The sequence below is a fragment of the Mesoplodon densirostris genome, chromosome 10, assembly GCF_025265405.1.
Source record: "Mesoplodon densirostris isolate mMesDen1 chromosome 10, mMesDen1 primary haplotype, whole genome shotgun sequence".
Lineage (NCBI taxonomy): Eukaryota > Metazoa > Chordata > Mammalia > Artiodactyla > Ziphiidae > Mesoplodon > Mesoplodon densirostris.
This window is the reverse complement of record NC_082670.1, coordinates 110,364,294-110,378,159: the sequence shown is the minus strand read 5'-3', so window position 1 is coordinate 110,378,159 and position 13,866 is coordinate 110,364,294. Positions and strand designations below refer to the sequence as shown.

Below are 13,866 nucleotides of genomic sequence, written 5' to 3'. Positions count from 1 at the left end.
GTTATCACACCAGCTGCTCAGCTCCATTCACTGCAGGCTGGCTGCTCTACTGTTCTCAATAGTACCCTGGGGCATAAACTGCTCCACAGTCTGATCTGATTAAATTCCTGTCTCTTTGCTCAGCCCTTGAGGTTGGTTCTTACTCAGAAGGGCTCTTCCCTGGTTCTCTCTGGTAAACTAAATGACCTGTGGTTTATCTTATTGCTGCCATAGAGCTACCAGCCTCCTCTTAATTGTTCACCTCCAAAATCTCCAGTGTTTTCGAGAATGTCCTTAGGATTGAACTTCCTCATACAGTTTCAAATAAACTCAGTTCCTCTGGGGAGTGTTTTGGAGCTCTCTGTTTTTATAGAAAGCCTCTTCCCGGGCCAAAATCTCTGAGCCACGGCCTCAGGCGCTGGGCCCCCTGCAGGAGCTGGGACCAGGTGGAAGAGGTCCCGTGAGACTCAGCCTGCCACACCTGGGAAAGAGCCGTCACCTTACAGGAAGGGCAGGTGGGAGCCATACTGACAAAGAACTTGGCCTCTGAAACTCAGGGTTGGAGGAGATGAGAGCCACTGCCGGCCTCCCCTCCTGGAGAGGCGCCACATCCCTGGACCACATTCCTGACCACACCAGCTTAGGCTGGAGGAGAGGGGAGAGTGGTTCACAGCTCAGGAGCCACAGGCTCTCCTGGATAAATGCCTCTTCACTTGCTCTCTGCCCTTAGGAAAATTTACAGAGACTTTAAATTGTTGTTTTTTAATGATTTTCACCAGTTTTGGTTGTTTCGCTGAGAAGTTGTCGATAGGGCTCCTCATACTGGCCTTTAGTGGTGACGCTCACCTCATACCTTTTTTTTTTTTTTTTTTTTTTTTTTTTTTGCGGTCCGCGGGCCTCTCACTGCTGTGGCCTCTCCCCTTGCGGAGCACAGGCTCCGGACGTGCAGGCTCAGCGGCCATGGCTCACGGGCCCAGCCGCTCCGCGGCATGTGGGATCCTCCTGGACCGGGGCACGAACCCGCGTCCCCTGCATCAGCAGGCGGACTCTCAACCACTGCGCCACCAGGGAAGCCCCATTATTATTAAATGGACTTTATTCTTCAGAGCAGTTTTAGGTTCACAGAAGAATCGAATGGAAAGTGTAGAGATTCCCATACACGCCCTGCCTCCCTCATAACGTCCCACGTGTGTTACAGTTGACACACCTGCACTGGCACGTCATCATCACCCAAAGTCCATAGTTGACCTGAAAATTCACTCTTGCTGTTGTACATTCTGTGACAAGTGTAAAACAACATTTACCCAACATTGTAGTATCAGATGGAATGGACTCAGTGCCCTAAGAATCCTCTGTGGACGAGGAAAAATCCCATTCATTTCTCCCTCCCCTGCAACCCCTGGCAACCACTGATCTGTTAGCTGCCTCCGGAATTTTGCCTCGTCCAGAATATCATTTAGTCATCATCATAAAGTTTGTAGCTTTTCCAGATTGGCTTCCTTCACTTCGTAGCATGCATTTAAGCTTCCGTCGTGTCTTTCCCTGGCTTGATGGCTCATTCCTTTTTAGAGCTGAATAATGTTCCACCTTCTGGAAGGACCACAGTTGATTTATCCATCAGCTACTGAAGGACGTCTTGGTTGCTTCCAAGTTTTGGCAAGTTATGAATAAATGGACCTTCCATGGCAGTTTTCCTGTGCATGTCTGTATCCAACCCCCTATGTAGGGTTTTACGTAGACATAAGTTTTTTACTCCTGCGGGTAAACACCAAGGAGCACGATTGCCAGATCATATGGTGATAGTGTGTTTAGTTTTGTAAGGAACCGCCCCAAATGGCTCCACCATTGTTGCCATGACGAGAGTTCCCATGGCTCCACATCGTTGCTGGCATTTTGTGCTGTTAAGCTTCTGGATTTTGGCCATTCTGTGGATGTGTAGTGGTGTCTCGTCGTTTTAATTTAAATTTTCCTGATCACATATGATGTTGTGCATCTTTCCATGTGCTTATTTGCCACATGAATGTCTTCTTTGGTGAGGTGTCTTTTCAGATATTTCGCCCATTTTTTAATTAGGTAGTTTGTTTCCCTATTGTTGAGTTCTTTGCATATTTTGGATAATAATCCATGATCAGATACATCTTTTGCAAATATTTTCTCCCCAAGGCAGTGATTTTTTAAAACATTAGTGGGGGAATGAAATGAGCATCAGAATCACTTACGGAGCCTTAACTGTTTAGAGAGAATGCAAGTGTCCTACTGCGAACCTTCCGAACAAGACCTTGACTGGTGCCGCTGGGCACAGGCAGTTCTACAGGCGTAGAGGCAGGGGGATAATGTCGATGGGGGCACTGGGTTGGGGGGAGGAGCCCCAGGACGGGCTGATTAGTGGAGGGTCGGGGGAGGGCAGGTGTGGAGGCTGGCTGCACAGAGAGGTTGCTGACTGAAGTGGAGAACGTGGGGGAGGGGCAGGTCTGTGGACGCTTAGGAGTTCAGTTTCAAACACGGTGAGTTCGAGAGGCTGTAAGGCGTCCAAGTGGAGGTGCCGAGCAGTCCGGGGAGTGATAGATGGGTCTGGATGCAGGGAAGCTGGGCTTGAGATAGAGATTTAGAGGATGGTGAGCCTGCAGATGGCATTTGAAGAGGTGAGCCGGGGTGAGATGACCGAGGAGACTGAATTGAGAAGAGAAGGGGGCCCAGAGTGCAGCCAGAGGCACTGGGTGTTGTAAGAGTGGGGAGGGGGGGAAGTGGGGCGCGAGGAGGTGGGGGAAGGGCAGTCAGGGAAGCGGGAGTGGACGAGGAGAGCAGGAGACGGCAGCAGGGGCCTCACGTGAAGTCTGCAGAGGTGACCCTGAGGTCTCACTGCACAGCAGCCCGGCAGGCTCAGTAGGCACTGGCCATGTTGGGGAGGGTTCCTGCAGGTCCGGGAGGCTCAGTAGGCAGTGGCCACATTGGGAAAGGTCCCTGTAGGTCCGGGAGGCTCAGTAGGCAGTGGCCACATTGGGAAACGTCCCTGTAGGTCCGGGAGGCTCAGTAGGCAGTGGCCACGTTGGGAAAGGTCCCTGTAGGTCCGGGAGGCTCAGTAGGCAGTGGCTACGTTGGGAGAGGTCCCTGTAGGTCCGGGAGGGTCAATAGGGACTGGCCACGTTGGGGAGGGTCCCTTCAGGTCCGAGAGGGTCAGTAGGCACTGGCCATGTTGGGGAGGGTCCCTGCAGGCCTGGCATGGCGTGGGGGGTCGTGGAGTGTGGGGCGGCCAGGAGTCCAGGCGTCCCCACAGCAGGGGTAATGAGTGCCGGTTGGGGGCTTTCCCCCTTCTCTCTGCGTCCCCACGTGGTCGCCTGTGTCTCGTGTGTCCTTGTCTCCTCTCCTCATAAGGACACGAGTCGTATTGGTTTAAGGCCGCCCTAATGACCTCATTTAATTCAGGCACCCCTCTAAAGACTCTACATCCAGTACAGTCACATCTGAGGTCAGGGGTCACGACTACAGCCTGTGAATTTGGGGAGACAGTTCTGCCCACACCAGGGACCAAGGCGCAGTGAGCCCGGGGTGCTGAGGCCCTGGCCCGTGGGCCCCGAGCTCTGGCCACGGGAGGACGGGCTGGAGGAGGGTGGCCGGACCCCTGCCCCGCCCTGGCACCGTGGCCATCCTTATCCCCCGCCCACTCCTCGCCCAGGCTCGGTGGTCGGCCAGAGACTCGCGGACCATCCCGACGTGCGGAAAATCGCGTTCACGGGCTCCACCGAGGTGGGAAAGCATATCATGAAAAGGTAGGCGGCTGGAGCGAGCGGAGGGGCCAGCACTGTGGGACCGGTGGCCTCTGGTCCCGCGTGTGAGGTGGACAGTGCTGTGCGTGAGCCCGAGCCTGTGGCTGTCACAGGATGGGGCCACTGCAGACCCTGGTTCCATGAGTCTGACGAGCCCTCGGTCAGGCCCAGGTCGGTGCAGCGGGGTGGGAGCAGCGAGGGGCGGGGGCTTCACTGCCATCCAGGGCCACGAGCCAGCGCGGCTGCTGGGGACGGAGCTGCTCGGGATTGAGACGAGCTGCGAGCACTAGGGACACGGATCTGGGAAACTTAGCACAAAGTAGAGCATCGCGACCATTTCTATATAGGTTACCAGTTGAAATGATGTTATTGTTCATGGGGTTAAATAAAATAGAATTAATTTCACTGGTTTATTTTGAGCTTTTGCTTTTAATGTGGCCACTAAGCAAGAACTACCATGTCCCGCGGCTGGTACGGGAGGCGTTTGCCCTCCCCTGCCGACCAGCGCTGGCCCAGGGCCCGCTCCCAGCTTAGTGCTCGGACTTCAGCCTCAAACCCTCTGGGTCGTGTCGCTGATTTATGACACGATGTGGGCCGAGCTGTGACCCTTCCAGGCCTGGTTCCCCCAGTCCCGTGAAGGAAGTTTGTATGTCAGTGGTTCTAATCCATGCTGCTGACGAGCTTGGAGAGGGCTATGGGGCCGGACCCCAGGGCAGCAGCTGCAGCTCTGGCGGCCCCAGGCCTCGCAGGGTGCCTGAACCACCCCCCCAGTGCAGCTGAATTTCTGGGGTGAGTTCTGGGCAGACGTCTGCACTTTGAGTGACAGGTGCAAAGGGAGAGGAGCCGGGGGCTGCTGAGCACTCTGACCTACAGGGTCCCCAAGCCCTTTCTCTGAGGACACCTGACCACCGTGACTGCTGTGCTCCGAGGGTCACGCATGGGCCCTCCCAGGACGGTCCAGCTGTGGCGGGGCATCTCCATGGGGTTAAAGCTGCAGCCCTACCCCCGCCCTGGCTCCCACAGGCCTCTCTGTACCCCTCAGCCCTGAGGTGGGGGCCGTGTCCCCCTTCTGAAGGGGCACCACACGGGTGCCCATCAGAGTGGCTCTGCGTGGCCTCCTCTTGGGGTCAGGCCTGAAGACCGCGAGGCTGAGCTGGAGGATCGTCTGCGAGGGGAGGGGTGCAGGGGTGCCCGTGAGAGCAAGGCCTGGGGCAGGGCTGGGCTGGGGTGCTGGGCTAGGAAGGCGGCAGGGAGCGGGGGAAGCGGGGGGACGAGGGGAGAGTGACGGGAGGAGGCGCGGCCTGGGTCACACGGGGCTCCCCCCAGCCCGGACCCCCTGCCGTCCTTTTGAACGAAGCATGCTCTGGAGTTGCCCTCGTCCGTCACCTGGCGCTGCCCCCGCCACCCCGTGTCCCAGGCTCCGGGGAACCCAGCTCGCCGACTCTCTGTTCCCTTCAGCTGTGCCCTGAGCAACGTGAAGAAGGTCTCCCTGGAGCTGGGTGGGAAGTCTCCCCTCATCATCTTTGCTGACAGCGACCTCCGCAAGGCCGTGCAGATGGTGAGGGCCGTGGCGGGCGGGGCCCGGGGCTCAGGGTCCACGGGCAGACGCACAGTCAGCCTGGGCCGCAGGGAAGGAAGGAAGAGGCCTTGGGGACAAGGAGTGGCATGTACCTTACAGAACAGACCCCCAAGAAGTTTCACAACTGCAGGGATAACTGCAGTCAGCTTCCAAGATGGGGAAACGTGAGCCAGGGTTCCGTCTGTTGTGAAATCAGCACAGCCAAGTTTCCTGTCCCACAGAGAAGCAAGCAGAACCCTGGGCACTTGGGCGGCACCCTGCTGTGGCTTGCCCACACTTGCCCAGTGCCGCCATGGACTCGCTGGGCAGCGTCGGGCAAGTCACTTAGCCTTTCTGGGCCTTGCGCTCTCACCGGGACGACGGGGAGGATGGGAATACGGGATTCAGCTGTCATGTCTGAAGGGCGTGGCCCACGTGGCAGGTGCGGTGGGTCACTTGTTGTGACATTGTCACTGTCGTCGTCACACCTCTGCACACCAGTGGGAGCCAGCCTGTCAGGCCACGCTCAGCCAGGTGCCCAGACACCCCCCACCCCATCCAAGTGCTGCTGTGCCCTGGAGGAGGATGTGAGCCCGGCACCGCGTAAAGGGGCTTCAGCCTCATTAGAGGGGAGACTGAGGGAGACTGTCGGCCCAAGGGTCTTGGCGGCCGAGCAGAGGCCGATGCTGCCAGGCCGGAGGCCTGTCTGTGTCTCTGGGCAGTGCAGTCCCAGCTTCTTCCAGGAGAGCTGAGCCTGACTGGCTCTCCCTCCCTCCTTCCCCCCACCCCCGGCTCCCCAGGTCCAAAGAGCAGGCTCCCTGGGGCCTCTGAGGACGTTTGTTCGGGACTCGGGCCTGGGCAGGCACCACCCCTCCCGAGAGGCCCACCCCTGCCGCCTGCTTCAGGGCGCAGACCCCGTCTCCAGGCTCAGCTCCAAGAGCACAGTCCTGAGCCCCGTCATGCCCGGGAGCCCACCCAGTCTGTGGGGTGTCCAGGCTCCCGCACTGCACACCCTCTCGTGCTGCCCTCACTGGCCTGGTCCCCCAGCGGCCTCACTTCCCGCTTGTTCCCCTCCGGCCTCTCGTCTCTGGGGATGGTGCCCAGTGCCGGTGAGCCGGGACGGCCGCAGGAGGTCAGGACACCTGCCTTCTTCCCCTTCCCGATCAGGGGGCGCCTGGGCCCAGTGGGGGCTGGGGGCTGGCGCCCAGGGGTTGTAACCCAGCCCTGTCACCTCTTCTGCGAAGGGAATGAGCTCTGTCTTCTTCAACAAAGGCGAGAACTGCATCGCCGCCGGCCGGCTCTTTGTAGAGGACTCGATTCACGACCAGTTTGTGCAGAGGGTGGTAAGTTGTGCCGCAGGGCCTGGGCGCTGCCCACCCACTGGGTACAGGGCCTTGGCAGGCAGAGCCAGGGCTGGGCCAGGCGCCATCCACCTGGTCGGGGGCGCTGTGACCAGTCTTCCCTGGTTTTTATTATTTCGGCGAGAAACGGCAACCCCGCGGCTCCCCTGACGTGAGCAGCGGGGCCCCCGTGTTCGGGCGGGCAGACGTGGGGCCGGGCCGGGGGGAGTCCAGGTGCAGCCCCTGCACGCCGCTCCATCTGCCCACCTCGTCACGGGGCGTCGTTGTCTTGTTTCCCCACCCCGTGGCCTGCAGCTCCTCCGTCTGGGAGGTCAGGTGCAGGACCGCCCTGTGCTGCCCCCGCGCCGCCCCCCCACTCCCACCTGCGTGCACATCTGCGTCATCCCAGCCCCCGGCACCAGGCCCAGGTCGCCTTGCATGGAGGGTGCATTGGGGGCTTCAGCCTGGAAGGCAGGTTTGGAACCAGAATATGGTCCCAGGAGTCAGAGCCCTGCGTGTGGACTTTCTTCAGGGGCCCGCGGTTGGTCGCTGAAAAGGCATTCGTGGGAGGGCGGGTCAGGCGGCGACTGGTCAAAAACCACGGCACCAGGCGGCCCTGACGGGGCGGCCCTTTGCAGGTGGAGGAGGTGGGGAAGATGAAGATCGGCAGCCCCCTCGACCGGGACACCAGCCACGGGCCACAGAACCACCAGGCCCACCTCCGGAAGCTGGTGGAGTATTGCCAGCGCGGCGTGAAGGAAGGGGCCACGCTGGTCTGTGGTGGGAACCAAGTCCCCCGGCCAGGTCAGTCAGCCCTCCTGGCCACGCGGGCAAGCCAAGACAGCGGGTGGCACGGCCTCCGGGGCAGGCGTCGCAGGGCCAGGCTCCTAGGCTCCAGCCCCCCACCGGGACCTCGGGGATGGGGGGCACCTTGGCTGTTTGGACACCTGCCAGGTCAGGTGTGGGGCTGGTAAGAGGAGGCCCTGGAGCTGGTGGAGTCTCCGTTGGAGTGGCCCTGGTTGCCCAGGCATCTCCGCATCCTGAAGCTCTTTCCTCCCATGGATCGTGGTGCTGGATTTCATGCTTTGCCTGTCTTTGGCCCTCACTCCTCCATGGCCACTGTTGGCCGGAAGCCCCCTCTCCACCTGTCCCTTAAATGTAGGGAGAGCCCCTACATGTCCTGAGCTTGGACACTTTCCCTGGAGGGTCTCTCGCCCTGCAGCGGCTCACACCCACCCAGGACTTGTCTCCTCACCCAGACTGCTGACCCCTGGACCCCTCCTTGTGCACGTCACCCAGGCCCCTCAGTCTCAGTGGTGCTACCTCATCACAGCATCCCCAGCCCCCACCTGACCCCAGACACACACCTGCCCCTCTAGAATCTTCGGTCCAGTGCAGTCACCGAGCCCGAGAAGCCTGAGCAGCAGGCTTGGACGATCTGGGCTGCTTCCCCTTGGACCACCTGCTCCCCCTGTCAGGCACACGTTTGTTTCCTGCACCCTCACCATGCAACCCTCGGCGCCGGCACCGAGCCTCACGCCAGCCTGCCTGCCCGATGGCGTGAAGGATGGAAGGAGGGAACGGATTCCAGGCTCCTCTCTTTCTGGACCCCAGCTCTTAATTAACTGCCCGATTCTCTCAAACCTGGAGATCTTTCCCGCCACCGTCATGCAGACTCTCCCCTGAGTCTGGGCCGGCATGGGGGTCCTGGGGGCCTCCTGAGCCCCCAGTCATGCACTTTTGCGGCTGCCGTGTCTGACTGTGTGTCCCCCGTGCCGAAACCCTCCCACGGTGAGCGCGTCCACAGAGGCAAGCTCACCCCAGCATGTCTCACCACCTGTGTCCAACCTGTGGCCCTTAACTCTCCCTCCGAGTACGCCTGGCGTCTTCCTGCTCGCTGTGCTGGCTGCTTCTCTGCTTAGCAGATGCCTCCTGAGCATCCCCACCTGGTGACCTCATCGCTCAGATGACCTTGGGCTCAGGCCGTGGTGCTGCCACAGGTCTCGGGCATTCCTGGGCACCTGCTACCTGCACAGAGCTTTTGTAGCCACTGTGCCACCGCCGTCTGCTTGCCCTCTTCCCTGCCCCCACGAACTTGGGCTTCCACGAAGCCAGAGTCTGGGGCTGACGTGACGTGAAGGCACCTTTGCAGAGCAGCTAGGGCTGCAGCACCCAGGAACCATGGGGGCCGCTCCCCACCACCCCCTGGCCTGAGGGGCGAGAGCAGGGAGCAGACTTCCTGGGACCCCATGGGGGACAGTGCTGTGAATACGGGCTTCTCCCAGTGGCCCACCCAACTGGAGGCCAGAGGATGAGGGATCCCGGGCGTGCAGCCCTCCTTCCCGGGGCCCAGCGCGCAGCGGGGACGGGGGTGTGGGCGGAGACTGGCCACCCCGGAGCACCGGGACCTGGGGGTACATTTCCTTTGCAGACAGGGTGAATACAGGCCACACCCCAGGGGTCAACATGTGTTCATACATAACTCATGTTTTAGAAATTGTAATTACTGTTAGAATATAATTTATAAAAATATGGAATATTTTATTAAAGATAAAGTTTTTTTTGTTCTTCTAAACACTGGAGGTAGAAAATTTCAAGTCTTTTGGTTTTCCCTAAATCAGGCCAAACTAAACCTTAGTCCAGCAGGTCTCAGGGCCCGTAGCTCTATGTCCAGAGGAGAAGTAGTCAGAGAATGCCTTTCTGCCGCCAGAAATGGTTTTGTGGGGCAGCCAGGGCCTGTGGGGTGGCAGTCAGGATGGGAGAAGGTGTGTCTGGCCGAGAGCACGCCCTCCACGGGGCCGACGGAGGGCCTTCCGGAGGCTGCACTGGCCGAAGGATCCAGATGTGCTTTCAGACTAAAGGTCGCTAGAGAAAGCCAGGTGTCGTCCGGCTGCCAGCTGCAGCCTTGGCGGTGGACAGAGCAGCTCCCAGCATCACCTCACTGTCCTTACAGCGCTTAGTTGAAAGGCTGTGAGGGTCAGGACTCGTGCGCCTGGGGCAGGAAAGCCACCCACAGTGGCTGTCTGTCTTCACCACAGGTTTCTTCTTCGAGCCGACCGTCTTCACGGACGTGGAGGACCACATGTTCATAGCCCAGGAGGAGGCCTTCGGGCCCATCATGGTCATCTCTCGGTTTGCCAGCGGGTAGGGAGCCCACTTAGGGTCACGACAGCCTCATTCTTGCCCTTGTCACCGGGGTCTTCGCGTGAGCTGCGGGGCCGGGAGGGGAGCTCAGACGGGTGGGGGCTGTGGATGCAGCCCGGACCCCGCAGACTCCTCGCAGCCGCGGGGGTGGAGACCCCAGGGGACCGCAGGGCAGCTGGGCCCACCAGGAGTGTCCTCCGCGTCTCTCTGGGCATCTCCACGGCGTGCTGGGTTCAGCCCTGAGCACCCACGGCTGCATCGTGAGCCAGCCACACCTCAGTGGCCGGAACAGCAACCCTTGTTTATCTCGCTTGTGAATCTGCAGTTGGGTCAATGGGGCTGAGTGGTGTGTGCCCTGGGCCGCGTTGGGCTCCCCTCTGGGGCGGGGGACGCAGGTCTCTCTGGGTCCCGCGTCCAGGGCTAGGCCCTTGCCCTCCTCACGGAGGCCCTCCTGGCTTTTCCCTGCAGCGACGTGGATGCGGTGCTGTCTCGGGCCAACGCTACAGAGTTCGGCCTGGCCTCTGGCGTCTTCACCAGGGACATCAACAAGGCCCTGTACGTCAGCGACAAGCTAGAGGCGGGCACCGTGTTCGTCAACACGTACAACAAGACCGACGTGGCTGCTCCCTTCGGAGGGTTCAAGCAGTCGGGATTTGGCAAAGACCTGGGTAACCTAATTGTGCCCGCTTTCATTTATTCATTCAACAAACATCGCTTAGCGCCCGCTCAGTCCCAGGGGCCAGGGGTAGAGCTGATGAGATGGCTGCTCACTTCTTGCTGGGAGGGGATCGGTGATAAATGGGGCTGGAAGCCAGATCCTGCTGGAAGCCGTCCAGACAGAGCGATCTGAACAGGAGGCTGGAGGGTGGCTTTAGCTGGGGGCCAGGTGGGCCTCCCTGAGGAGGTGTCCTCTGGGCTGAGACCTGAGTGGCTGGAGGAGCTGCCGTGAAGGCCCAGGTTCGTGCATTCCTGCCAGAGGGAACGGTGGGTCCTGAGGGAACCAGCTTTGGTCTTGGAGCTGCAGAGAGAGGCCGAGTGCTGGAGTGGGCCCAGGGGCGGGGAGGAGGCCAGGGAGGCAGGCAATGGCCAGGTTGCAGGACCTGGGACTGCGGTCGGGGCTTAGGCTTCAGAGAGGGGAACCCGTGGGGGCCGAGTGTGCCCGATGTGGTGACGTGAGTCCCAGTGTAGAGACGGTGTCACCAGGCCCGCCTGCCCAGGGAAGAGGACTTCTGCCCGGCACCCCTCTTTCCCTGGCTGCTCTGTAATGTAGGGCGGGTCCCACTCCCCGCATCCTGCCCCTGTGGAAGACAGAAGCTGGGGGTTAGGTCCAGTCGGGGATCAACTCTGATGTCGAGCTTGCAGCGGGGCAGGGGGTGCGAAGGTGCAGCACAGCAGGATGCTCTTCTCAGCTACGGGGCCAACGGGGTCACGAGAGCACAGCGCCGCCGGGACCATGACGTCGCCCCTGGGCTCGCGGTGTCTTGCAGGAGAGGCGGCCCTGAATGAGTACCTGCGGGTCAAGACGGTTACCTTCGAGTACTGAGGAGGGCCTCAGGATGCGTCCCCGGCCGTGGGCTCGCCCCCCGCGGTGCACAGCCCCTCCCTGAACGTGGTGGAAGCCTCGTGCCTGCACCCCTGTCCCCATCTGGGACCCCCATCCCATCCCGCCAGCGCGGCTGTCGGCTCGGGCAGAAAGTGGCCCCGTGCGAATAAAGGTTCTGGCTGGCGCCCTGCGTCCCGGCCCGTCTGTGTGCCCAGGCCCTCCGTGCGAGTCCTGCTGTCGGGCCAGCTGGCCGGGCTCGGGAGAGCCAGGCGCCCTCCTGGGCAGGGTGTCGGCTCCCGCTTCAGAAACCGGGTGCTGAGATGAAGTTAGGACACACGTCTGTTGGGGTGACCCCGGGAGACGCCAGGGAGGAAGCAGGCTGGGCCGCAGACGCCTCCCCAGCAAGTGGCCGCACCCTCCCCCCATGCCGAGCAGACCTGTCCAGGGCCCCGCGGGGGCGGCCGGCTCTGCTCGGGCCCCAGGCTGCTGGTCGCGATGGGCGTGCTCCCCCTTCGCCCAGCCTGTGTCTTCTGTGTCTCCCGGGGCCCAGCGGCCTCCCCGCTTCTCCTGTCCCCTGCCATGCGGCCTTCCTCTCTGTCCCGCCCTCAGCGTCCCAACCTCCCTGGGGAGTAGTAGGAGGAGCCGTGAGGAACGGGTTCCTTGCTCACTAGATGCTACCTGCACGCACCCTCCCTGCCCCTGCCCCGCGTGTGGGTCACTTAACCCCCCTCCCCCGGGCCCACGATTTTACCCATTTATAAACCAGGGGGCTGAGTGGACATCGTTGTCCTCAGATCCCAGGAACAAGGACCTCGGACACCCCTGCCTGCAGAACAGCCCACCGACTCAGAGCCGGCAGGGCTCCCAGACTCGCTCTGGGGCTGGTCTGGGCAGCAGGCTGCCCCCGGGCCCCGCTCCGCCTTGGGGTGGCCTCTCTCCCGGTGTCCTCTCCATCCCGAGCGTGAGGCGGCCCTTCTCCCCAGACCTGCTTAGGGGTCACGAAGAACCAGCAACCCCGCCTCGAGGGGCGACGCAGCCCCGGAGCCAGACCCCGCCCCATGCCCACCTGCCTGCCAGAGGCACGGCCAGCCCCCCAGCCTGGTGCCGGCTCTGCAGTCTGATTGCCCACAGAGGGGAGAAATGTGTTTCGTTTCTGGACTCTGTCCCCTGCCTGGGGCCATTCGTGAGGACCCAAGGTGGAGGGGACCGGCCCTGAGGGGACGTGGACCTGCCTTATTATCTCCTAACTGGAGTGACACTCCCACTCCTGCCCCTTTGCTGGGTCCCCGTTGTTTCTCCTCCACCCCCACCTCCGACCCCAGGGCCAGGGCGTCCACAGCAGAGTCGGGGCTCTGCAGCCGGCTTGGCCCTCGGCTGCTTCTCTGCTGTCCCCCTCGCCAGGTGGGAGCCTGCAGGGTCCCCAGGGCTCGGCCTGGCTTCCCTGAAAACAGCCCCGCAGGCAGAAGAGCAGGCAGGGCCTGGAGCACAGCCCGTCCTCGCCCAGGTCGAGCTAGGAAACACCTTCCTCCCCGTGGCCCAGGGCTTGGCTGGCCCAGTGACTAAGCTGCACTTGAGAATTCTGGTTCATCTGCGAGGCAGCGCCTGTCTTTGTCCTGAATCCTGTCTCCAGAAGGGATTCCAGAATCCTCCAGAAGCCGCAGGCAAGTGTATAAGAAAAGCACCCAGTGCTCCCGCCTGGGTCTGTCTCTCCAGTGAGGCTCCTTCACGTCCACACAGAACAGGGCACTTCTGGTCACTAGATGTCGGGGGGCTGGTCCCCACACCAAGCGATTCTCTGTGACACCAGCTGAGTGTCCTGCAATTTAACCAAATTCTGACACTGCTGCCCGGAGCTGGTGTCAGACCCCACAGATTGAGGGCTCAGCCCCACAAGACTGCCCCCCGGGTACCAATCCCAAGCAGGGTCCCCAGGTTACCAACTTCTGTCTGACGTGGCTACAAAGCAGAGGCTCCCACGACTCCCTCCTTGGGTTCAATCCATTTGCTAGAGCAGCTCACGGAACTCAGGGAAACACTCACCTACATTTATCAGTTTATTAAAGGATGTGATAAAGGAAACAGATGAACAGCCAGAGTACGTAGGGCGAGGCCTGGGAGGGTCTGAGCACAGGAGCTTCTGTCCCATGGACTTGGGGGGTGCCACCCTCCCGGTGTGGATGTGCTCAGCCCCTGGACCCTGTCCTGTTGGGGTGTTTTGCGCCTTCTTCGTATACGCGTGATCCATTATTAACTCCATTCGTGGCCCCTCTCCTCTCTCTGGAGGGTGGTGGGTGGCGGGAGAAGAGCTGAGAATCGGAAGCTTCTCCTGGCCTCGTCTTTCTGGTGACCAACCCCACCAGGAGCCCCTGAGAGTCGCCTCAGTAAACAAAAGACGCTTCCAGTGTTCTTATCATTTAGGAAATTGCAAGGGTTCAGGGGCTCTGTGCCAGGAGTTGGGGCGGAGAAAACATGTATTTTCTAGTATCTCACAGTAAGGAGCGTAAGACTGAGTTATCTGCCATTTCCTTCCCTTTGTCC

The 13,866-nt window shown here is 60.8% G+C and overlaps 1 protein-coding gene across 2 annotated transcripts in view; it reads left to right on the top strand.

Annotated features, from left to right (window-relative positions):
* Positions 1–11,328, top strand: part of ALDH1L1 (aldehyde dehydrogenase 1 family member L1) — a 38,179-nt gene extending 26,851 nt beyond the window's left edge. For both annotated transcript variants that reach the window (XM_060109318.1, XM_060109317.1), the window contains 7 exons: positions 3,653–3,746; positions 5,202–5,301; positions 6,546–6,644; positions 7,280–7,445; positions 9,680–9,785; positions 10,254–10,453; positions 11,273–11,328. In XM_060109318.1, the coding sequence (XP_059965301.1) occupies positions 3,653–3,746; positions 5,202–5,301; positions 6,546–6,644; positions 7,280–7,445; positions 9,680–9,785; positions 10,254–10,453; positions 11,273–11,328 (821 nt within the window). The remainder of the gene's footprint in view (positions 1–3,652; positions 3,747–5,201; positions 5,302–6,545; positions 6,645–7,279; positions 7,446–9,679; positions 9,786–10,253; positions 10,454–11,272) is intronic.
* Positions 11,329–13,866: the final 2,538 nt, after the last annotated feature.